General features: G+C 42.9%; 2 protein-coding genes across 7 annotated transcripts in view; one reads left to right on the top strand and one right to left on the bottom strand.

Moving 5' to 3' along the window:
- ptgs1 (prostaglandin-endoperoxide synthase 1) overlaps positions 1-2,608 on the top strand; it is a 48,000-nt gene extending 45,392 nt beyond the window's left edge. For both annotated transcript variants that reach the window (XM_045706673.1, XM_014171594.2), the window contains one exon: positions 1,798-2,608. In XM_045706673.1, coding sequence (XP_045562629.1) covers positions 1,798-2,147 — 350 coding nt within the window. In that variant the 3' untranslated portion in view covers positions 2,148-2,608. The remainder of the gene's footprint in view (positions 1-1,797) is intronic.
- Positions 2,387-23,499, bottom strand: LOC106585417 (uncharacterized). Of its 5 annotated transcripts, none has more exons than XM_014171588.2 (21): positions 23,430-23,499; positions 17,350-17,525; positions 16,166-16,450; positions 15,850-16,001; positions 15,569-15,722; positions 12,129-12,318; positions 11,916-12,010; positions 11,642-11,828; positions 11,448-11,545; positions 11,073-11,226; positions 10,776-10,894; positions 10,355-10,507; positions 10,060-10,173; positions 7,935-8,002; positions 7,621-7,732; positions 6,291-7,359; positions 5,110-5,258; positions 4,771-4,855; positions 4,467-4,659; positions 3,867-4,368; positions 2,387-3,097 (listed from the first exon to the last, which is right to left on the bottom strand). In XM_014171588.2, exons 2-21 carry the CDS (start codon positions 17,453-17,455, stop codon positions 3,045-3,047), a joined length of 4,038 nt encoding a protein of 1,345 aa, XP_014027063.1. In that variant the 5' UTR covers positions 17,456-17,525; positions 23,430-23,499; the 3' UTR covers positions 2,387-3,044. The 5 variants fall into 5 exon arrangements, with proteins under 5 accessions (XP_014027063.1, XP_045562625.1, XP_045562627.1 ...); XM_045706669.1 differs by having other exon boundaries at positions 3,867-4,365; XM_045706671.1 differs by having other exon boundaries at positions 3,867-4,341.
- Between the last annotated feature and the right edge of the window lie 1,613 nt (positions 23,500-25,112).

The following is a 25,112-nucleotide window of genomic DNA, read 5'->3' as shown; positions in this document are numbered from 1 at the left end:
ACATTTTTTACATTTTTACATTTTAGTGATTTAGCAGACGCTCTTATCCAGAGCGACTTACAGTAGTGAATGCATACATTTCATTTCATGTATTTTTGTTTTGTTTTTTTGTACTGGCCCCCCGTGGGAATCGAAACCCACAACCCTGGCATTGCACACACCATGCTGGTGTTGCAAACACCATGCTCTACCAACTGAGCCACAGGGAAGAAAGAAAGCACATATACATGCCAATGAACATCTGAATGATTCAGAGGACAACTGGGTGAAAGTGTTGTGGTCAGATGAGACCAAAATGGAGCTCTTTGGCATCAACTCAACTCGCCATGTTTGGAGGAGGAGGAATGCTGCCTATGACCCCAAGAACACCATCCCCACCGTCAAACATGAAAGTGGAAACATTATGCTTTGGGGGTGTTTTTCTGCTAAGGGGACAGGACAACTTCACCGCATCAAAGGGACGATGGACAGGGCCATGTACCGTCAAATCTTGGGTGAGAACCTCCTTCCCTCAGCCAGGGCATTGAAAATGGGTCGTGGATGGGTATTCCAGCATGACAATGACCCAAAACACACAGCCAAGGCAACAAAGGAGTGGTTCAAGAAGAAGCACATTAAGGTCTTGGAGTGGCCTAGCCAGTCTCCAGACCTTAATCCCATAGGAAATCTGTGGAGGGAGCTGAAGGTTTGAGTTGCCAAACATTAGCCTTGAAACCTTAATGACTTGGAGAAGATCTGCAAAGAGGAGTGGGACAAAATCCCTCCTGAGATGTGTGCAAACCTGGTGGCCAACTACAAGAAACGTCTGACCTCTGATTGCCAACAAGGGTTTTGCCGCCAAGTCATGTTTTGCCGAGGGGTCAAATACTTATTTCCCTCATTAAAATGCAAATGAATCTATAAAATTTTAGACATGTGTTTTTCTGTTTTTTTTGTTGTTATTCTGTCTCTCACTGTTCAATTAAACCTACCATTAAAATTATAGACTGATCATTTCTTTGTCAGTGGGCAAACGTACAAAATCAGCAGGGGATCAAATACCTTTTTCCCTCAATGTATGGAGACTGTTTAGTGACACAAATAAGGGTAAAAATACATGTAAAAAAAATTACAAAAGCAAGCTTCTTTAGATAGTCCCCCCCAAAAGATCTATTATTCAATGCGTTTTTATGGGCTAATAGCAGTAAAGCCAAATATGTTTTTTTAATATATATTTCAAAGGGTATTTAAAAATCTAAATCAAATAGCAAAATAATCCTTGGTATGACCTGCTTAATAAAACAATTCCATATAGCTTAGTAGTAACCCCCCACCCCCCCAGATTAGATAGGGATTAGACTCTTATGGGTTAAGAAGCCAACTGCAGTCTGTCGTCCTGTCATCTCAAACCAGTCTTCTCTTTTAACTTCATGTGTTTCTGATGAACTCTGTTACGCTTCTGTATTGTATACACCCAAATGGTGGAACCAGCTTCGCCCTACCGTTAGGACAGCTGAGTCCCTGCACAACTTTCCAAAAATTCTGAAAAACCTACCTCTTTACGAAGTACTGTATCCACGATTTTTAATACATTTTTAAAAAATGTGGAAAAAGTCAATGGGTCTGAATACTTTCCAAATGCACTGTAGCTATCTTAAGATAAAGGCACTAACTGTAAGTCACTCTGGATAAGAGCATCTGCTAAATAACCTAAATAAAATGTTGTATTAATATGCTTTAAATGTGCCCTATCGGTGTAATTGTGCTGCAACTGAATTGCTCTTCTGGGACAATAAAGATCTATTATATTGTTCTTAGGTGAGGAGGAGATAGCCAGGGAGCTGGAGGAGCTCTATGGTGACATCGATGCGCTGGAGTTCTACCCTGCCCTCATGCTGGAGAAGACACGCCCCAACGCCATATTTGGCGAGAGCATGGTGGAGATGGGGGCTCCGTTCTCCCTGAAAGGCCTTCTGGGTAACCCGATCTGTTCCCCTGAGTACTGGAAGCCCAGCACGTTCGGAGGCCAGACAGGCTTTGATATAGTCAACTCAGCCTCGCTGGAGAGACTGGTGTGTCTGAACAGTAAGTGGTGTCCGTACGTAGCCTTCAGTGTGCCTCCAGCCGGGCAGGAGCCGCCGCCAAGGAAACCGTCCACTGAACTGTAAGCTATAGTGAGTTTACTGTATTCCATGGTTACGTTAGTGTTGTTGTATGGTATTATTCTAATGCCCTTGCCCACCTTTGATGCCTGTACTGTATATTATGTTTACAATGCAAGGACTGCATTTATGAATCATCACCAAGTTCCCTATGTACGTTGTACTTTGTGAACATGAAAAGTAGCCCGGATAAAAACTCATAAAATATAAATAAAATAAAATAATAAAATAGTCAAACAGTGAAATAGTCTGTAATAAGGTTTATTTGATATTGATTTAGGTCTACATTACAGTACATCCATAATGATCTAGCTATGGTCATTGATTTAACAGTATTTTTGCAAAAAGGTACAAACGAAAATCACATTGTGGAAACTGTATAATAGAATATTGTCAAATGAAGTACAGCAGTATTATTTTCACCTTGTTGGCAATTCTTGAGTAAATAAAAAAATCTATTTGATACAGTACTGTTTTTGTTTGTTTTACTTCACAGGATGTGAATGTTAGATCTGTGTCAAATAACTTTAATATTTTTAGTTGCAATTTTATCACCCATACAAAGGTAACAAGATCACTAAAGATTGATATTTTTATACACCAAAATAAATATGTAAGATTACAAAATAAAAACCTTTGTTTACAATCACTTCTGTTGACATGGTAATTGTTAGCAACAATTGGTACTGTACATGTTGTTGAAACAAATACAATGATAAATACTGGAAAAACAGAATTCTAAATTGTTACACAGTAATGTCTGAGGGATGAATTCGTGGCAGTAGAAAAGGAAATTCATGAAATTGAGACATTTCACTGAACATAAAGTTAACTGATCCAGATAATGAAAACATAAAATCACTGATCATCTCAATTTTGGGTCCGCTGGGTCTCATTTGGGACTTAAGCCCTGTCGTCATAACATCTTCCTTTGGTTTCAGCACAGAAGTAACAGTCTGTTTATGGCCCAACAGAGAGAGAGAGAGAGAGAGAGAGGGTTACCTGAATAGGAAGTGTACAGCAACAAAGATTGCAATATTTTGTACACCGCTGTTTTCTCCTTGGCTTTTTTCATTGTAGAATATACAACTGATAAAAATGTATTTGCCACATTCAAACTAGTTTATGAAGTATATAAATATAATGTACATGTACACAACACTATATATATATTCAGTAAAGTCAGAAGCCATGGCATGTAGAAGATTATGGAAGCAGATAATACTTTTCTGCCTATATTACATATTGTTTTTGCTTCCTATGAATGCATTATTTTAGGCCTAAAGAACCATTATGTAACTGACATTTGTAATACACATTGAAGAAAATAGAAAACTGAGCAGAAATAATAAATATGAATAAATTATTCTCATGATTTTTCTTTGTGAAGGACAGAAACAGAATACATTGACATTACTGTATGTTATTGACACATTTGTAGCTGACTGGTACAGTATGTGTAGCGCATTTAGGTTTGAATAAAGGCATCAGAGTAAAGGCTGTTGTCCTATAGTCTTCAGTGGATGGTTCCAGAATCCAGATGGATCCCTCTTTCTCATACACACACATTCTCCTCACCACATTCTCCTCATCTCCTCGTCAGAACAAGACAGTTGAAATGTGAAGACGACCAGCAATCCAGCCAAACTCTCCAGTGGGGACTAATGGCAAAATCTGTGTTGGAATAATCTCTCCATCTGCCTTTCCCTCTATCTAGTTACTTACTCTGGCGCACGCTAGGAGCCGATTGGTCATGCTCCTGACTGTGGGCCAATTGAGAGCTGAGCTGGGGCCCTGGAGCAGCAGCGGTGGTAGCATTGATCTGGGTGACGGCTGCCACAGTCGTCGTGGTGGTGGAAGCAGGGGCTGCTGGGTAGAAGTGGACATCAACGGCGACGGTGGTAAGGCCCAGGGAGATGCAGTGGGAGAGGAGGAGGGGGGCATTACCGTGGCAGATGCTGACACTGTGGCGGACCGGCGTGGCATAGGGCTCAGCAGTCTGGAGGGTCAGGGAGGAGCGCAGGCTTTCCTCACGCACAGGAGGGGGGGAAGGAGAGAGAGAGGGGGAATGGGGTAGGATTTCTTGGCCCTGGCATTGTCCGTATTCTACTCCTCCGCCCCCCCAGTCCTCCACACACTGCAGCTGGATGCTGGGGTGAGACAGGCTGCATTCCTTCTCTTCATCCAGGAAGGGGTCAACCTGAGGTGGAGAGGATCCAGACAGCTGCTGCAACCGAATTTGTAATATATTGGTATGGTAATGTGTGGGAAATGTTATATTTGACCCAATTTTACATATTCATGCACGCGCACACACACACTGACCTGTGTGTCTTCGCTGGGCTCAGGATAGGTCTCTGCTATGAACGCGTGTTCTGGAGTGTGCGGGGGCTGTGTCTCATCAGAGGCAGGGTCTATCATCACAGTGACTGGGCTGGGGGCAGGAGGCCTGGCGCGTGTATCTGATATATTGGGGCTTTGTTCAATCACAGCCACCAAATCATCATCCTCAAACGCCCTTTCAGTACAGAGGATACATATACTTAATATTAGCCATTAGGGAAAGTACGGTCCTATTTTCATAGAGATATCCTTCCACAACAACAACAATAGTGCTGAAAACAGTCACCTGTTCTCATAAGTCCTCCCAGTGTCCAGACGTTCAGCATGTCTGCATGAGACGCCCAGGTTCCTGGGAACTGTGGAAGACAAGGCTAATGGGATTCAATAAGAGAAATTAATATTTCCACTTCTGACTCCATGCAAGGTTCAAATCACATACAGAATCTTGGGAATGAGCAAAACAATTTTGATATTTTTTATAGGGGTTCCCACATTCCTAGGGGGTGCCCTGGTTTGTTATGAGAGAGTGTTGTCTTAGAGTATTTTAAACAATGAGTACAGTATGCCAAAGGGTGGACAATAGGAGGAAGTTACAGTACAGAGTGAGCTATACAGGCCCACTGACTTCTAATAGTGGGTACAGGCTCGTTCTTCTGGACCAGGGAGTAGAAGGCCATGGTGATGAAGATGAAGGCCATAGACACGCCCACTCCCACCACGATGGGGATGTCATGTTTCTCCAGCACTGGAAGCCACGGAGGAGGAGGCTTTACTCTGGTGGAGGAGAGTGAGGGAATGAGAGAGCGAGAGAGACTGTTCAATTATTCTCATTGTTAATGGTGATTATAATTGTCTAAAGATCCAAATACAGTATGTAAAAGACAGACTTTGGATATTAGGAGGTTCAGTTGTGATGTACATTTCTCTTGCAACATTATCCAATCAAAGTAATTAGGAACATAACCAAGTCATGGTCTCATCATGCAGAAAGTTAGGTCGTTACAGTCAACAGAATAACACGCCCACGTGCATGTCGTAACTCGTGCAACTATGTAAGCAAGATAAAGTGATAGCAGCTGGGATGGAGTTTCATCTGGAGTTTAAGCCTGTCAGCCCCAGATAGATAAAAGCTGCATACCGGTATCTACAATCTTCACCAAACCAAAACCGGACATCTTTTGCAGATCATTATCTATTTTAAGAAATTTAGGTCTTGAAAGTTGTTGCATTGATTAAGCCTTATTGTTGCATTCCATTACTTAAAACATTGAGTATTATATTTTGCTTTTCTCAAATAAATGTATGTACACTGTAAGCAGAGACAGTGGAAACTATGTACTGTATGATGTAAGGCAGGGATCATCAACTAGATTCAGCTGTGGCCCGACTGTTACTGGAGCGGATGGTCACGGGGCCAGAACATAATCACAAATAATATGTAGACTGCAAATGGACCGCAAGAAGCCCAAACAGATATAATATTTGCCTAAAACATCATTTCAAACCATGCATACATTTGTAAACGGTCACATATCTCTCTCTATTATGCGTGGGAATAATATGGGAAAAACGTTCCAAATTAAAATCACTTGAAACTGATTTGCTGGTGTTTTTAGTCTTTTATGTGCAACAATAAAAATAAAATAGAAAATGTGTTGTTTTTGCTCAGAAAACATGGGGGGCCAAATAAAATCACTTGTGGTGAGCTGCTAGTTGGGGAACCGTGATGTAACCAGGCAAGCCTGGGAGGTAAAAAAAGTCCCCTCCATCTCCCGCCTCCTATCTCTGTACCGCATGGTGCCCTACCTGGGGTCCTCGTTGGTCCTCATGGGGGACTGAGAGGTGTTCTTCTTCAGCCACTCTGTGGGCTCTGTGTCATTGGGCCTGGTTGGTTTGGCTGGATGAGCTGGGTTAGTAGGCTGGCTCGTGTTCTGCTGCAGGGGGTCTGGGGTGGAGGCATAGGGGGCACTAGGGCCCTGGGGGTCAGGGGTGGGGGGTATGGTGATAAGGTCAGGAAGATGGGTGTTTGAGCCTGAAGGCTGGGTGAGGAGATCTGTACGCTGGGTTTGTGTAGGTTCAGGCTGGGTTGGTGATGGTTGAGGCTGAGTTTTGGATGGTTGAGTCTGGGTTTGTGAGAGTGAAAACAGGGTGATGGTGCTAGGATCCTGGATATGTGGGTCTGAAGGATTACTTTGAGTTACAGGATGGTGGGTTTGAGTGATTGAGTCGGGAGCATGCAGGCTTTGTATGAGTAGAGACTGAGTCAAAGGTTCGTTGGGCTGGGTAAGAGAATCAGGGCGCTGGGTAAAGGGATCAGAAGGGTGGCTGGGAGAGTCTGGAGGCTGCAGGAGTGAGGCAAGAGACTGTGTAATACTGCCAATGTGATTTAGGGGTTTAATTGGTTGCTCAGTGAATTGACGCTGGATATGCATGACTGATGGCTGGTTGTGGAGGCTTTGGGATTCGGACTGTGTTAATGGAGATTGTCTATGTGGGACTAAAACCTGCCGTTGTGTCACTGGGGGTGGGTTTTGTGTTAATGTTGGCTGGTTATGTATTATTTGAATCTGAGTGAGTGAGATGACTCTATGAGTTACTGAAGGCTGGGTGAGTAGGTCTAAGGGTTCAAATAGAGGTGGAGGTGGGGGTTGTAGCACTGGATGCTGGATCTGTGTTGGGGGCTGGGTTGGATTGACCGAGGCCAGGTCCAATGGGAGCAGAGAGTGAAGGTCAGGTGGAACCAGCAGTCCTGTTTGTCCTCTGAAGAGACCTGCTAGTCCTAAAGCTGTCTGCCTGAGAGACGAGAGCAGTCGTAGAGTGTCAGGAGTAGACACTTGGGTGATGTCATTGCTTGAGTCTCTTTGAGTTGCTCGGACTGCAAATAGAAAATAATTGTATCAAACAGAACAATGCATGCTAGTAGAACACCAAGAAAACCACTGCTTTCTTTGGGTTTCTAGGCTCAATAGCTGACTGTATAAATGTTGATGTCAAAGAGTGTGATTTAAAATCTAAAGAATGCACATTACATTAAAAAGGTCAAATATTGTTTTGGCAAGTAAATACAGCAAAAGATAGTTAGTACAAGGATGTGCCTGCACTGCATACTACAGTTTATGTTTTTGTCTCTACACACCTGTGCTTCCTCCCTGTAGGGAGACATGTGAGTGGGTCATCTCAGAATGCTGAACTAGACTCAGATCACTACTGGACAGGGGCGTTCTCTGCTCTGCTTCAGTCTTTGGAACCTGCAATTTGTGAAAAGATGTTTGTCAGATTCATGAAATTTGGCATTGATAAAACGCATAACACACTGAGTCACTGAAAGCCATTTGAAATAATTACACAACTGAAGAGAGCCACAAAGATGCGACTCAGGATGTTAGACATGTCTACTACTGATTATGGTCAACAATTCAGCAGACAAGCGATAGAGACTTTCACACCAACCTCATTATTACTCACTGCAGACACAATCTGTCTATGCTGCCTTTCTCTATCAGCTGGGTCATCTTCAGCTTAAGATAGAGAAGATAATGATGAGCATATTTGAATACAGATCCCAGAAGGTAACTACTTTTTAGAACTATTTAAATACAGATCTCAGAAACTCTTTGAATAGAGATCCTAGAAAGTAACTACTTTTTAAACTATTTGAATACAGTTCTGAGAAAGCAACTACTTAAAAAAATATATTTTAATACAGATCTCAGGAAGTAACTACTTTTCAGAAACTATTGGATTGGCTGCCTTCAGCTAATGGTAGGGCTGCATCTGGAACTGCATGTTGAAGTTGGAAATAAAATAAATAGAGCACAAACAATCTCCTGTACTATTCCAATCCATCTGACAGTCATATTTGATCTCGACAATACATTTATATCTAAACATTCTGTAAATGTCCATTCTCCTGAATGTCCATTGCTCATTATCGACATGTATTTTTACTTTTCTGGATAACTTTAAATGCTTGGCTGCCTAGACCGTTCGGCTGCCCAGAGGTAGAAGAGGGTGAGTAAAGACCGAAATGTGAAGGGAGGGGGAGGGTGAGCAGCAGCTACGTTACGCCTGTATCACATCGACATTGAAATTGCATTTTGGTACACCAGAAATACATTAATTTCCAATAGAACGCTGCGTTTGCCTTGTAGCATTGCCCTGCAAAGGCAGTTGCAGTGCGTTCTGTGTGGTGCATACATTGGATTTATCGTCGTATGCGTCAAACTGTATGCATAGCCGGATTGAAAGAAATGGTAGCAGAAGGTGAATGTTGAACTTTTGTTGCTCACATCTCCAGTCGATGCTGAGTATTTTACGCAAGAATACTATCGGTGTGACCAAGGCCAGAGAAACAAATGTGTGCGTAAAATAACGCATGCGCAGAATGTGACCCAGATCTTACCTCTTGATCACACCGACTGCTTTATTTCACAAAATATTATGTATATCTGTATATGTGAGCAACAAAAGTTCAACATTCACCTTCTGCTACCATTTCTGTCAAACCCAATGTTTGCACTGCCTCTGCAATGCAATGCTGCAAGGCAAACGCAACATTCCATTGGAAATTCATGCACTTCTGGTGTACCAAAATGCAAAGATGATGTAGGTGTGATAGAAGCATTAGCTTTGAGAAATCGGTTTCAGGAGGGGCGGGGTGGGGCGAAAACGATTTATCTGTAGCCACAGCCTTAATTTTATGATACCTGAAAATACTGAAGAGAAATTCAAAGCCAATTGCAAACAGCAAGTTGGATGCTTAGCAAAAACAACTTTGAACCTCTTTGTCCATCTGAAGGAAAGTGTTCTTGTTTCAAACACACACTATAACATTTATAAAGGGATAGTTACGCTGAATACAAACTAACATGATTTTCCAGCTACCTTGGGTGTAGTTTATTCAAGAAGGTCATTTTTTATATATTTAGTTTCCTTTCAACACTTAATAGACATATTTTGTTACTGTTATCATTCTCAATAACACTTAACATTAAATTGGTATTGTGCCTGTGTAATAAAACTGTAATTACTTTTGGAGCAACATTTTATTAGTATGCCATAATACTTGTGTAACCGATGTGAAATGGCTAGTTAGTTAGCGGTGGTGCGCGCTAATAACGTTTCAATCAGTGACGTCACTCGCTCTGAGACTTGAAGTAGGGTTTCCCCTTGCGTTGCAAGGACCGCGGCTTTTGTGGCGCGATGGGTAACGATGCTTCGTGGGTGTTAGTTGTTGATGTGTGCAAGGGTCCCTGGTTCGAGCCCAGGTTGGGGCGAAGAGAGGGACGGAACCTACACTGTTACACTTGCATAGCAATGAGCTGAGAGTTTTTGTAACTACTGTACACAAGGAATAGTGATGCACTATATTGCAATTTGCAACTATATTGCAAGTCCTATGTAACAACAATGTTGCTATTGTCATAATCAAAGTTACTACACATGTATAAGAAGTTGATGTCAAGTGTATTACCTTATGTCCCACTCATTATGAATATATATTTGTTAGTCATTTTGAAGCTGCAAAAGTGGTCTACTTTAATGTTGAGGTGATATCATAAAGACATGGTTAAACCAGAGATGGTGAGGGTGGCTCTTCTCTGCTGTCGTCCCATTATGTTCTCAGCGGTACAGTGATAGTCCCCTGCATCAGACACCTGAACACTGGAGATATGCAGAGCCCCCTCATCTGCACACACATGAAGGCACAGTCACACATTCACCAAAGCTCTCATTACTCTCCTTACCACCAATCTCATCTCTTCAGATCTGCAAACACTAAAGTAGAAGGGACTATGCCATCATAAGGGAATGTGGTAGGGTATGTTTCTTGGCAGGTGTAAGTTTTATTTAAAATGTGACTGGCTCACCATCTACATGCCTCTCCAGGGTTGGAGTAATGGAGTGTCCCCTGGTCCAGGTGTACCTGATGGGGAGGTCCCCCACTGCCCTGCATGGCAGGACCACAGAGGACCCCTCTGAGCTGCTCACTGCCCCCAGGAAGGACACTATGATGGGGCTTACTAAGTCAGAGAGAGGGGAGAGAGAGAGAGAGCACCACATTGTCTCAATACATTCAGGTACTAAGCACCTTAATCACACGCCTGCGCTTCACTTCCGGCTAATGTGATGAAGTTAACTCTGTTGTCCATACATGGGATATAGGCCAAGATTTGTAGCATGATCAACAGTACACGGCTCTATTAAGGCATCCAGACAACCATTATACACACAGTTCTAAAGTATAACATCAAACAGAATGTGTGTACTGTACTGGGGGAGGTAAGTTACCAGCGACACGTAAAGTAGCTGTTCTCCGGTCATGCCCCACAGTGTTGGAAGCTTCACAAGTGTACGTGCCCTCATCATAACTCCTGACAGACAGGATGTAGAGGGTAGTGTTTCTCACGCTGAGAACAGAGAAGCGTGTCACTCATTATCACAAGAAGGTTAGTGGTCTGTAAGCTAACGGTTCCTGACAGATTGGTTGATTACGTCAAATACTTCCTCTAGTGATCAGTAACACAAGACCGTGTTCACCCACTAAGCTAAAGCCTCACAGATCCACCTCTGTTACACTGAACGTACCCCACAGCGATCTTGCCACCAGTCTGAATGGAGCGTCCCTGTTTGGACCAGACAATGGAGGGGAGGGGCTGTCCCCAGACCTGGCACTGGAACACCACCTGGGCCCCTACAGGGACCGTCACCACTGGGGGCCACAGCCTCACCGAGGGAGATGCTGGTGGTCAGGGGGAGGAGGAAGAATAGGCTGGTGAGCTTATTACTTCTGTACCTAAGGAAGTATATCTCAGATAATTAACTGTCTTTGATTATTATATACAAGTGTATTTGTATGAATATTAACATGCTGTATCAAGTATCATCCTGAATATCTCCTATACAGACACATGGCTAGACAATAATAAGCCTACATCCTGTGTGATGTCATACAGTATCTACCCAGAACGGTCAGTCTGGCAGCTCTGGAGGTCACAGATCTGTTCAGGTGGACATTGGATGCTCTGCAGAAGTAGACTCCACTGTCTGTGTCATAGACACTGGAGAAACAAGCAGTTAAATACAGCTTGAAACTGTCTGGTACAGTATGACTGGAGGACTACCATCATACAGAAAAATTATCTAGTCATACACACCTGTGGAAGATGAGGTCTCCACTAGGCCTGACAGTGAAGTGTGTCTTGGGAGCGAGGAGGCGGTTGTTTTTGAACCAGGACACTGTTGTTGGAGGCCTGCTGTAGGGGGGTCTACAAACCAGAGTAACAGACTCTCCCATCTTCACAGCCTTGTTGGTAGGCTGCTGGACAAAGGTCCACCCCATCACTGTGGAGAGGGAGGGAGGTACTGTATGTCAGTAAAGGGGCTAGTATGGACATGATATTTGGGTTTGATTGACAACAACCAGAGTACCTGCTGGAAGGAGAAAGGCAGTCTGAGACCTGACTGTCTCCCTCTTGTTCCTGGCCTCACAGTGGTAGGAACCCTCATCATCCTCAGACACGTTCCTGGTGATAAAGGGCACAGCACACACATTCATATCACTTTTGTTATCTCTGCTTGCTTTTTACATTTGATTTAAAGGTAAACAACTTTTGTAATGTCTTAATGTCCTCAAGATCTCACTTGAAAACAAGCAGCTGTCCCTTGTTCTGCAGACTCAAGGCAGAGTTGTTCACAATGAGATGGCTGTCTTTGAACCATTGCACTGTGGGAGGTGGGAAGCCTCGGACAGCACAGCGCATGGAGGCCTCCGTCTCTATGGCAACTGTGATGTTGTCAGGGCCCTGAGTGATCTGCAGCCTTGTAGGGACTCCTGCAGAGCAACAGAAAAACATGGGGGTGTGCCTCAATACTATACAGTGGCTTTCTTTCCTAGGTTCAGTTTCCTCATGTTTAGTTGCCCTACTATAGTCAACCTTGATTTAGCATACAGCATATGAGTTGGATGAGTTACAGGAATTAGGTATACATTGATACAGTAGTGTTCAGTAAATGCAGCAAAAAAAGAAACGTCCCTTTTTCAGGACCCTGTCTTTCAAAGACAATTCAGAAAAATCCAAATAACTTCACAGATCTTCATTGTAAAGGGTTTGAACACTGTTTCCCATGCTTGTTTAATGAACCATAAACAATTAATGAACATGCACCTGTGGAACGGTCGTTAAGACACTAACAGCTTACAGACGGTAGGCAATTAATGTCACAGTTATGAAAACTTCTGACACTAAATAGGCCTTTTTACTGACTGAAAAACACCAAAAGAAAGATGCCCAGGGTCCCTGCGTGAACGTGCCTTAGGCATGCTGCAAGGAGGCATGAGGACTGCCGATGTGGCCAGGGCAATAAATTGCAATGTCCGTACTGTGAGACGCCTAAGACAGTGCTACAGGGAGACCTGACGGACAGCTGATCATCCTCACAGTGGCAGACCACGTGTAACAACACCTGCATAGGATTGCTACATCCGAACATCACACCTGCGGGACAGGTACAGGATGGCAACAACAACTGCCCGAGTTACACCAGGAATGCACAATCCCTCCATCAGTGCTCAGACTGTCTGCAAGAGGCTGAGAGAGGCTGGACTGAGGGCTTGTAGGCCTGGTGTAAGGAAGGTCCTCACCAGACATCACCGGCAACAACGTTGCCTATGGCCACAAACCCACCGTCGCTGGACCAGACAGGACTGGCAAAAAGTGCTATTCACTGACGAGTCGCGGTTTTGTCTCACCAGGGGTGATGGTTGGATTCGCGTTTATCGTCGAAGGAATGAGCGTTACACCAAGGCCTGTACTCTGGAGTGGGATCGATTTGGAGGTGGTGGGTCCGTCATGGTCTGGGGAGATGTGTCACAGCATCATCGGACTGAGATTGTTGCCATTGCAAGCCATCTCCTCCAGCATGACAGTGCCACCAGCCATACTGCTCGTTCTGTGCGTGATTTCCTGCAAGACAGGAATGTCAGTGCTCTGCCATGGCCAATGAAGAGCCCGGATCTCAATCCCATTGAGCACGTCTGAGACCTGTTGGATCGGAGGGTGAGGGCTAGGGCCATTCCCTCCAGAAATGTCTGGGAACTTGCAGGTGCCTTGGTGGACAAGTGAGGTAACATCTCACAGCAAGAACTGGCAAATCTGGTGCAGTCCATGAGGAGGAGATGCACTGCAGTCCTTAATGCAGCTGGTGGCCACACCAGATACTGACAGTTACTTTTGATTTTGACCCCCCCTTTGTTCAGGGACACATTATTCAATTTCTGTTAGTCACATGTCTGTGGAACTTGTTCAGTTTATGTCTCAGGTGTTGAATCTTATGTTCATACAAACATTTACACATGTTAAGTCTGCTGAAAATAAACGCAGTTGACAGTGAGAGGACGTTTCTTTTTTTGATAAGTTTACTTAAGTAAAAATACTTAAAAGTTCTACTTAAGTCATTTTTAGGGGTATCTGTACTTTACTAAGCCAAGGCTTTCGACTCTGTCAATCACCACATTCTTATCGGCAGACTCAATAGCCTTGGCTTCTCAAATGACTGCCTCACCTGGTTCACCAACTACTTCTCAGACAGATTTCAGTGTGTCAAATCGGAGGGCCTGTTGTCCGGACCTCTGGCAGTCTCTATGGGGGTGCCACAGGGTTCAATCCTCAGGCCGAATCTTTTCTCTGTATACATCAATGATGTCGCTCTTGCTGCTGGTGATTCTTTGATCTACCTCTACGCATATGACACCATTCTGTATACTTCTGGCCCTTCTTTGGACACTGTGTTAACCAACCTCCAGACGAGCTTCAATGCCATACAACTCTCCTTCCGTGGCCTGCAACTTCTCGCTGCCCACACCTGCCCGCCGCCCGTCCAGCATCACTACTCTGGCCGGTTCTGACTTAGAATATGTGGACAACTACAAATACCTAGGTGTCTGGTTAGACTGTAAACTCTCCTTCCAGACTCACATTAAGCATCTCCAATCCAAAATTAAATCTAGAATCGGCTTCATATTTCGCAACAAAGCATACTTCACTCATGCTGCCAAACATACCCTCGTAAAACTGACTATCCTACCGATCCTTGACTTCGGCGATGTCATTTACAAAATAGCCTCCAACACTCTACTGAATAAATTGGATGCAGTCTATCACAGTGCCATCCGTTTTGTCACCAATGACCCATATACTACCCACCACTGCAACCTGTATGCTCTCGTTGGCTGGCCCGCGCTTCATACTCGTCGCCAAACCCACTGGCTCCAGGTCATCTACAAGTCTCTGCTAGGTAAAGCCCCGCCTTATCTCAGCTCACTGGTCACCATAGCAGCACCCACCCGTAGCACACGCTCCAGCATCTCACTGGTCACCCCCAAAGCCAATTCTTCCTTTGGCTGCCTCTCCTTCCAGTTCTCTGCTGCCAATGACTGGAACGAACTGCAAAAATCTCTGAAGCTGGAGACTCTTACCTCCCTCACTAGCTTTAAGCACCAGCTGTCAGAGCAGCTCACAGATCACTGCACCTGTACATAGCTCATCTGTAAATAGCCCATCCAATCTACCTCATCCCCATACTGTATTTATTTATTTATTTATCTTGCTCCTTTGCACCCCAGTATCTCAACTTGCACATTCATCCTCTGCACATCCTACCATTCCAGTGTTTAATTGCTATATTGTAATTACTTTGCCACCATGGCCTATTTATTGCCTTACCTCTCTTATCCTACCTCATTTGCACATGCTGTATATAGATTTTCCTACTGTATTATTGATTGTATGCTTGTTGTAACTCAGTGTTGTTGTATGTGTCAAACTGCTTTGCTTTAACTTGGCCAGGTCGCAGTTGCAAATGACAACTTGTTCTCAACTAGCCTACCTGGTTAAATAAAGGTGAAATCTTTACCTTCATAGTTAGACAATTGTGTACTGTTTCCACCACTGCTTTGATACAGGATACAGAAACAGAAACAGACCGACCTCAACACTAGTTCCGTCCTCCATGCTGTTCTAAGAGGACAGGACAGGGCAGACAGAAGGGATAGGGAGTAGGGGAGAGGCTGTGCTTTGTCTCACCTTGTACTCTGAGTGTAGCTGCCTTGCTTTCCCGGCTGGTGTTCAGTAAGGCGTTGTGTGTGACACAGACATATTCCCCGTCGTCCTCCATTGAGACATTAGAGAGGTGAAGAGTGCCTGAGGTCTTCCTCTGGTTACCCCCTCCATATTGACCCTGGAGAAACACACTTTGTATTTAAACATACACAGCCACACACAATCAAATTTACATACACAAAGACATAAAAATTGACATGCGATCAAATCCATACAATGCATGCAAAGCCTAATGCATTTGATACCTGAATCTGAGCGCCTTTGGTGAAGAGTGTGTTGTCTTTGAGCCAGGTGATGTGTGCTGGGGGGGAGCTGTCCCCTGAGACACACTGGAGGAACACTGCCCGACCCTCACTGACTGTCTGAGACTGAGGACTGAAGAACACCCCCTCCAGGTCTACACACAAAGACACACAGTATCAAACAAAGGATCCAATGTATCTATGTTTTTCTCACTTCCGAGACAGATTTCACAAAAAAGCCAGATGATATGTGTATTAAAGCTAATGCATTGTATTATTTCAGCAGAAGCATATAGAAGAGCTGAGAAGGCCAACTAACCAGCTTCCATCACTTGGACAACAGTCATGATGTGTTTGGCTCCAATGCCAGCGCTACAGACATATCTCCCCAGGTCCCCCTCTCTCAGCTGGGGGAAGAACAGAGATCCGTTGGCCAATTGGTGGATCCCTCTGCGAGGACCAGGACTCAATGCTGCTGGCTCTCCACTGGCCCTCTCCCATCTAACAGACAGTTCCCCCTGGCTGCTGGAGTCATACACTGCACAGTACAGTGTGAGGGGAGCACCCAGTACACCAACACCATCCTCTGGATGGGTGGAGAACACTGAACACAGACACAAGTGTGAGATACACACCGGAGAGAGAGAACAGGCGGCAAATTGACAAACTGTATTCTGAGACTTCCCTATTAAGGGTTGATCCTATAAGTTATGTTAAGTAAGACATGAGACCCAGTCAGTCTAATTGTCAGTAACTTGTCATAGGAAAGGATACAGCAATGATCAGTGCACCAGTTAGGCACCCACATTGCTAGTTATGTATAGTAATATGAATTCTTTACTTCAAAACATTAATGTTAGATGCAATCATTGACAGTGAAGTACCCAGCAAAAGTGAGTATTGTTTTGAGTTATTACTTTACAGAGTAAAATAAAAAACATAAGAGGATTCAATAACATGAATATATGAATTTATAAAAGATCTAATGATTGAATATGTTCCCAAACATCCAGTCTACCTGAGGACTGAGAGAAATCACAGATTACAGTGTGGCATGATGCTGCATGTTGCTAGGAGACAGATGAAGCTGAAGCAGGTTTTTTTAAAGCCTTTTGTCACATTATACATGGGGTCTGGAAATTAGCATTGGGACTATTTAGAAAAACTGGTCTCGATCATTGCAGAAATCATGATAGTTATCAGTATTTAATTGATACATAATTATCTCGTAGTATTAGTGTTGCAATTCATAAAGGTGGACCTATCTCTAATGAAAACATTGTTCTGTAAGTGTCATTAATGATATGACAAGAAAAAAATCACCAGCATGCTGCAATACTTGTGCAGCAACCAGTCTATGCATTAATTATGGATGCAAACATTAGGCAACACCAAGTTCATGACCACATTTGGCCCCACTCTTTAACATTAAACGGCATTAACAGCAACAAAAGCGAAAGCATACATACTGTGCACCCTGTATTTAGTTTGCCTCTCACTCACCCAGGTCAGACAGGGCTGGTTGACCATGAAGAGAGCAGGAGAGAATGAGCAGCCAAAGGTGAGAGGTCACAGGAGGGGAACTGCAGACAAACATAGACTCGAGCATCTTACTGCAGGGCTCCACCTGACACTGAGGTCCAGAGAGGCTCGTCCATGGCACCAGCAGTGTACGTGTCCTGAAAAACATTGTGTCCATCATACTATATAAGTAGGTTTAAAAAAGGTAGCTTGAATGTTTGACCAGTTCAATCAGGGGCCTGGCCTGGTATATTTCACATTTTCCCTGTGTTGTTTGCAATTATTCATCTCATTGTGGATTTATTATAGTGCGTAACTAATAATATTTTGCATCCAAAGGGGTTGCCAATTGTGTTGCACTGCTGCAGTTCTTTTGTGCATGTGTGTATGCATTTTCTCAGTGCTCCATGTAATATATGAAAGAGCTCACTTAGCACCACTCTCTCTCTCTCTCACTCTCTCTCGCTCTGTAGGATTCCTATTTTGGTTGTGTGTTTCAGTGGTACCGCGATGGCAGTGGAGCATTGTCTGTTACTAGCCTCTTTTTTCTCTTCAATGGGCCAGCCACTTCATCCTCCAGTTCAGCAGCAGCAGCCCCTCCACTCAATGAAGGTGACATGAAAAGGACTGCGGAGCTTTGTACTGTGAAGATCAGTTATCATCAGCCCCCCTGGAAGAAAGCTGCCTGTCTGATCACATGGCTTTCATGCTCATGCTCAGCCCAACATGTCCATGTAAGGATAGAATGACTATATGATGTGACAGTTGGTGCTCGTAGAGGCGTGTGTTTCACGCACATGAACATTGATTTTAATAGTATGGAAACTTACAACACCAAAGGCAACAAAGCTTACACTTCAATTTCCATTCAATGTAAATATTGAAGTAGACGACTGACAGTTGGACACTAATTTAAGTGTAACAGTGCAGGCAGTATGGACACAGAAAACGTACCCCTTAGAGGCCATGTCCGTACCCCCACACAAATCTAATTAGCATAATAACTAAAAATACAAAACAATCTGTCAGTTTAAGCTAGAGATATATTTTTGCATTGTATGCATCTCAATCTGCGGTGAAAGGTGACAGAGTTAGGAGCAGTGTTTGTCAGACCATGAAATGTCCTGAAAAACAGTCTTCTCACAAAATCGTCTGTAGCGCCCAAGTTTGTAGGTTTGGCCTAAAAACTACACTGAACAAAACTATAAATGCAACAAAAAAATATTTCAAAGATTTGAGTGAGTTACAGTTCATATAACTAAATCAATCAACTGAAATAAATTAATTTGGCCCTAATCTATGAATTTCACATGACTGGAAATACAGATATCTTTTAAAAAAAGTAGGGACGTGGATCAGAAAACCAGTCAGTATCTGGTGAGACCACTATTTGCCTCATGCAGCGCGACAGATCTCCTTAGCATAGAGTTGATCAGGCTGTTGATTGTGGCCTGTGGAATGTTGTCCCAGTCCTCTTCAATGGCTGTGCGAAGTTGCTGGATATTAGCTGGAACTGGAACACGCTGTCATACACGTCGATCCAGAGCATCCCAAACATGCTCCCGGGGTGACATGTCTGGTGAGTATGCAGGCCATGGAAGAACAGGGACATTTTCAGCTTCCAGGAATTGCGTACAGATCCTTGGGACATGAGACAGTGCATTATTATGCTGAAACATGACTTGATGGTGGTGGATGAATGGCACGACAATGGGCCTCAGGATCTCGTCACGGTATCTATGTGCATTCAAATTGCAATCGATAAAATGCAGTTGTGTTAGTTGTCCGTAGTTTATGCCTGCCCATACCATAACCCCTCCACCACCATGGGGCACTCAGCAAACCGCTAGCTCACACAATGCTATAAACGCCGTATGCCATCTGCTCGGTACAGTTGAAACCAGTATTCATCCGTGAAGAGCACACTTCTCCAGCGTGCCAGTGGCCATCGAAGGTGAGCATTTGCCACATGAAGTTGGTTACAACTCCAAACTGCGGTCAGGTCAAGACCCTGGTGAGGACGACGTGCACACAGATGAGCTTCCCTGAGATGGTTTCTGACAGTTTGTGCGAAATTCTTCGGTTGTGCAAACACAGTTTCATCAGCTGTCCTGGTAGCTGGTCTCTGACAATCCCGCAGGTGACTAAGCTGGATGTGGAGGTGCTACGTGGTCTGCAGTTGTGAGGCCGGTTTGACATACTGCCAAATCCTCTAAAACGACGTTGGAGGCAGCTTATGTTAGAGAAATGAACATTTAATTATCCGGCAACAGCTCTGGTGGACATTCCTGCATGCCTATTGCACACTCCCTCAAAACTTGAGACATCTGTGGCATTGTGTTGTGTGACAAAACTGCACATTTTAGAGTGGCCTTTTATTGTCCCCAGCACAAGGTGCATCTGTATAATGACCATGCTGTTTAATCAGCTTCTTGATATGTCACACCTGTCAGGTGGATGAATTATCTTGGCAAAGTAGAAATGCTCACTAACAGGGATGTAAACAAATTTGTGCACAAAATTCAAGAGAAATAAGCTTTTTGTGCATATGGAACATTTCTGGGATCTTTTATTTTAGCTCATGAAACATGAGACCAACACTTTATATGTTGCATTTATATTTTAGTTCAGTATATTATGACCCCTCTATGGAAAGATGAGACTTTCACGAACAGCGTCTTGGGACTCGTCTGAAGTCAGTACAGCCAATCTGCCAACTTCTGTCTGTGGAGTCTGAACAGTTTGGGCTACATCTACAGTACCAGTCAAAAGTTTGGACACACCTACTCATTCCAGGTTTTTTCTTTATTTTGACTATTTTATACATTGTGAAATAGTAGTGAAGACATCAAAACAATGAAATAACACATATGGAATCATGTAGTAACCAAAAAAGTGTTAAACAAATAAAAATATATTTTATATTTGAGATTCTTCAAAGTAGCCACCCTATGCCTTGATGACAGTTTTGCACACTCTTGGCATTCTTACAACCAGCTTCATGAGGTAGTCACCTGGAATGCATTTCAATTAACAGGTGTGCCTTGTTAAAGTTAAATAGTGTAATTTCTTTCCTTCTTATTGCATTTGAGCCAATCAGTTGTGTTGTGACAAGGTAGAGAAGATAGCTCTATTTGGTAAAATTCCAAGTCCATATTATGGCAAGAACAGCTCAAAATAGCAAAGAGAAATGACAGTCCATCAATACTTTAAGACATTAGGGTCAGTCAATCCGGAAAATGTCAAGAACATTGACAGTTTCTTCAAGTGCAGTTGAAAAAACCATCAAGAGCTATGATGAAACTGGCTCTAATGAGGACTGCCACAGGAAAGGAAGACCCAGAGTTACCTCCGCTACAGAGGATTTCATTAAAGTTACCAGCCTCAAATAAATGTTTCACAGAGTTCAAGTAACAGACACATCTCAAAATCAACTGTTCAGAGGAGACTGCATAAATCAGGCCTTCATGGTCGAATTGCTGAGAAAAAAAAAATACTACTTAAGGACAATAATAATAAGAGACTTGCTTGGGCCAAGAAACACGAGCAATGGACATTAGACCAGTGAAAATCTGTCCTTTGGTCTGATGAGTCCAAATTTTAGATTTTTGGTCCCAACCGCTGTGTCTTTGTGAGACGCAGAGTAGGTGAAAGGATGATCTCTGCATGTGTGGTTCTCACCGTGAAGCATGGAGGAGGAGGTGTAATGGTGTGGGGTGCTTTGCTGGTGACACTGTCAGTGATTTATTTAGAATTCAAGGCACACTTAACCAGCGTGGCTACCACAACATTTTGCACGTTACACCATCCCATATGGTTTGCGCTTAGTGGGACTATCATTTGTTTTTCAACAGGACAATGACCCAACACTTCTCCAGGCTGTGTAAGGGCTATTTGACCAAGAAGGAGAGTGATGGAGTGCTATATCAGATGAACTGGCCTCCACAATCACCCAACCTCAATGCAATTGAGATGGTTTGGGATGATTTGGACCACAGAGTGAAGGAAAAGCAGCCAACAAGTGCTCAGAATATGTGTGAACTCCTTCAAGACTGTTGGAAAAGCATTTTAGGTGAAGCTGGTTGAGAGAATGCCAAGAGTGTGCAAAGCTGTCATCAAGGCAAAGGATGGCTACTTTGAAGAATCTCAAATATAAAATATATTTTGATTTGCTTAATTTAAATTAAATAAATCTTCTTCAGGCTAGGGTCCTTTTTTCTCAATTTCAGCCTGACTGACGTGCCCAAAGTGTACTGCCTGCTGCTCAGGCCCTGAAGCCAGGATATGCATATAATTGGTACCATTGGAAAGAAGACACTTTGAAGTTTGTAGAAATGTTAAAATAATGTAGGAGACTATAACACAATAGATATGGTAGGAGAAAATCCAAAGAAAAACTAACCAGAATTTTGTTTTTGGAGTGCCCATGCTATTACAATGGAAAGTATAGGGCCATTCTGAAATCTAGCTCTCAGGATGCAATTCCTATGGCTTACACTGGATGTCAGCACTCAATGCTCAAGGTTTCAGGCTTGTTTCTTCCAAAACGAGTAAGAATAATGAGTTTTACTACAGGGACACAGACTTGGAAATTTGTGTATGCGCGCGAGATGAAGAGGACACGCACCTGCTAATATTGTTTTCCTATTGGACATACTTCTTTCTGCATGAAATATTATAGTTTAATTACATTTTAGGGTATCTGAGGATTAAATAGAAACATATTTTGACTTCTTGAAACAAAGTTTAGGGGTAGATTTTCAGATTCCTATCTTGGCATGTTGAACGAGTGGATTGCTCAAATCGATGGTGCTGGGATATAAAGAAGGATTTTATCTAACAAAACGATACTACATGTTATAGCTGGTACCCTTTGGATGACAAATCAGAGGAAGATTTTCAAAAAGTAAGTAAATTTTTAATCACTATTTGTGAATTTATGAAACCTGTGCCGGTGGGAAAATATTTTGATGTGGGGCGCTGTCCTCAAACAATCGCATGGCATGCTTTCGCTGTAAAGCCTACTGTAAATCAGACAGTGCCGTTAGATTAACAAGAATTTAAGCTTTCAACCGATATAAGACACTTGTATGTACCTAAATGTTTAATATCCATAATTTGTATGATTATTTATTTGAATTGCGTTCCCTCCAGTTTCACCAGAAGTTGTCCCGCTAGCGGGAAGCCTAGCTTTACGTTAACACTTTTTTGGTTACTACATGATTCCAAATATGTTATTTCATATTTTTGATGTCTTAGACTGTAATGGGTTAAACACTGTGATAGTGAAAGTGGTCCCATGGCCATGGACCCTGGCTGGTAGTGGAAGTGCTTGATAGTGGGCATGTGAATGGGCACTTACGGGACTGACTCATCTGGCATGGGAAGCAGAGCCAGCAGTGGGTATGCTAACACACATCTGATGAGAGCCTGGGGGTGTGTGTTTGCTTTGGCCTCACAGCAGACCATTTACCTCGCAAGCAGTTTAGCGAGTCATTAAGATTGGATTTAATCTCTCACTCAAGCACTTAAATGCTCTGTCTCTCTTTCCCCTAAGATTTTCTTTGTTTTGGTTTCAGATGTTTCGCCTTATAGGCATGTACTATTTGTCAGCAGCATTTTTATGTGAAAGAACAATCATACTCCAATGAGACAGGCTCCCAAACCATCAAAATGCTATCAATTTGTTTTTGAATAATACATTATTTATGTGTAATATTGAAAACATACATAGATACATGAAAATAATTCCAGTGCTTGAAAAAGGCCACTGCAACATTACCAAATTAATATGAAATGTCATTACCAGAAAAGCACAAACACCCACTGTAATATTACAATATATTTGAATGTAACTGCAACTAGCACTATTGTTACTGGAACTAACACTATAGCTATAAACTATTCAAACAAATGACAACATAAAATGCAGAAAGCATGCAAGTGTTACCTATTGTAGCAAAATAACAAAAACTACAAGACAACCTTTGCTAATGCTACTTATTTGCAAGTTATAGAAATATGAAATACAGTGTTATGCTGTATGAAGTAATATACTTTACCTTCATTCAGTAGATCTCTCCAGCTTTCTCCAGTCGTGTAAACCCTCCGTTCGTCAGCTGCATATGCTTAGGTTCCAGGTGGAAAGGACAAGCCACGCTCACTTACACACACACACACACACACACACACACACACACACACACACACACACACACACACACACACACACACACACACACACACACACACACACACACACACACACACACACACACACACACACAGCAGAGCAGAGCATAATCCAATTATAGCCATAATGAAGAACAAAACCACCTTCACACACATGAGAACAAGGAGATCCCAAATGTTCCACTTCCAACAGTATTATTACAAGCTTATTATCACGATACAATACAAAGTATTGTGTTTCTATTATTGTTCCCAGTGAAGGAGCACTGATGAGTTGTGAAAGAAGACTTGAACAGATAATGAAAATTCATATTAATTATAACTCATGAATATGTTTAACCATTCAGTTCATGCCAAAAGACATTGTTTGAATGTACTATCAAGAAAAATATGGGGCATACAGTATGAATAAAATAAAATGTTATTTGGCACATGTGCTGAAAATACAACAGGTGTAGACTTTACCCTGAAATGTTTACTTACGCCTCAATCACTTCGACAGCATCATTGCATTTTGGTACACCAGAAGTACATTCATTTCCAATGGAACGCTGCGTTTGCCTTGCAGCATTGCGTTGCAGAGGCAGTTGCAGTGCGTTCTGTGTGTTGCATACATTGGATTTATCGAACGTATGCGTCAAACTGTATGCGTAGATGGCTTGATAGAAATGGTTGCAGATAGTGAATGTTGAACTTTTGTTTTCCACATATCCAGATGATGCTGCGTACCATTTTGCGCAACAACGCTGTAGGCGTGATCAAGGCGTTACAAGCCCTTTCTCAACAGTGCAGAGCTAAAAAGTAAGAACAAAAAAATGCTAAATTAAAAAGGAAATTAGTAACACAATAAAATAACAATAACAAGGCTATGTACTGGTACCGAGTCAATGTGCATGGTTAAGAGGTAATTGAGGTAATATGTACATGTAGGTAGGGGAACATGTGACTATGCACTCAGAACAGATCATAAACAGTAGCAGAAGCACATGTGAAGAGTGTGAAAGAGTGTGAAAGTGTGTCTATATGTGAGTGTGAAGTCAATGTGTGTGTGTGTGTGTGTGTGTGTGTGTGTGTGTGTGTGTGTGTGTGTGTGTGTGTGTGTGTGTGTGTGTGTGTGTGTGTGTGTGTGTGTGTGTGTGTTTGTGTATGTGTGTATGTTGGATTGTCAGTGTAGTATCTGTGAGTGTGTGGGTAGAGTCTAGTGAGTGAACAGTCTATAATTTGGGTGGCTAGAGTCTGACAATTTCTAGGGCCTTCCTATGACACCACCTGGTATGGAGGTCCTGGATGGTAGGGAGCTCAGCCCAAGTGATGTACTGGGCCGTACACACTACGCTCTGTAGTGCCTTGCGGTTGGATGCCGAGTAGTACCAAGTGGTGATGCAGCCAGTCAATATGCTCTCAATGGTGCAGCTGTAGAACTGTTTAAGGATTTGATGGCCCATAATGTCAGCCTCCTGAGGGGGAAGAGGCGTTTTTGTGTCCTCTTTCTTCACAACTGTGTTGGTGTGTTTGGACCATGATAGGTCCTTAGTGACGTGGAAATCTCTGGC

Source organism: Salmo salar, chromosome ssa24 (assembly GCF_905237065.1).
Source record: "Salmo salar chromosome ssa24, Ssal_v3.1, whole genome shotgun sequence".
Lineage (NCBI taxonomy): Eukaryota > Metazoa > Chordata > Actinopteri > Salmoniformes > Salmonidae > Salmo > Salmo salar.
This window is presented reverse-complemented; position numbering and strand designations above follow the sequence as displayed.

Bases quoted from the DNA above. Each gene is read 5' to 3' on its own strand.
- LOC106585417 (XM_014171588.2), bottom strand. From the start codon at position 17,455: ATGCTCGAGTCTATGTTTGTCTGCAGTTCCCCTCCTGTGACCTCTCAC. The intron at 15,723-15,849 runs GTATCAAATGCA...GTGTTTCTCCAG, and splicing joins CCAAAGGCGCTCAGATTCAG to GGTCAATATGGAGGGGGTAA. The intron at 10,174-10,354 runs GTGAGCCAGTCA...ATGTGTGTGCAG, and splicing joins CCTGGAGAGGCATGTAGATG to ATGAGGGGGCTCTGCATATC.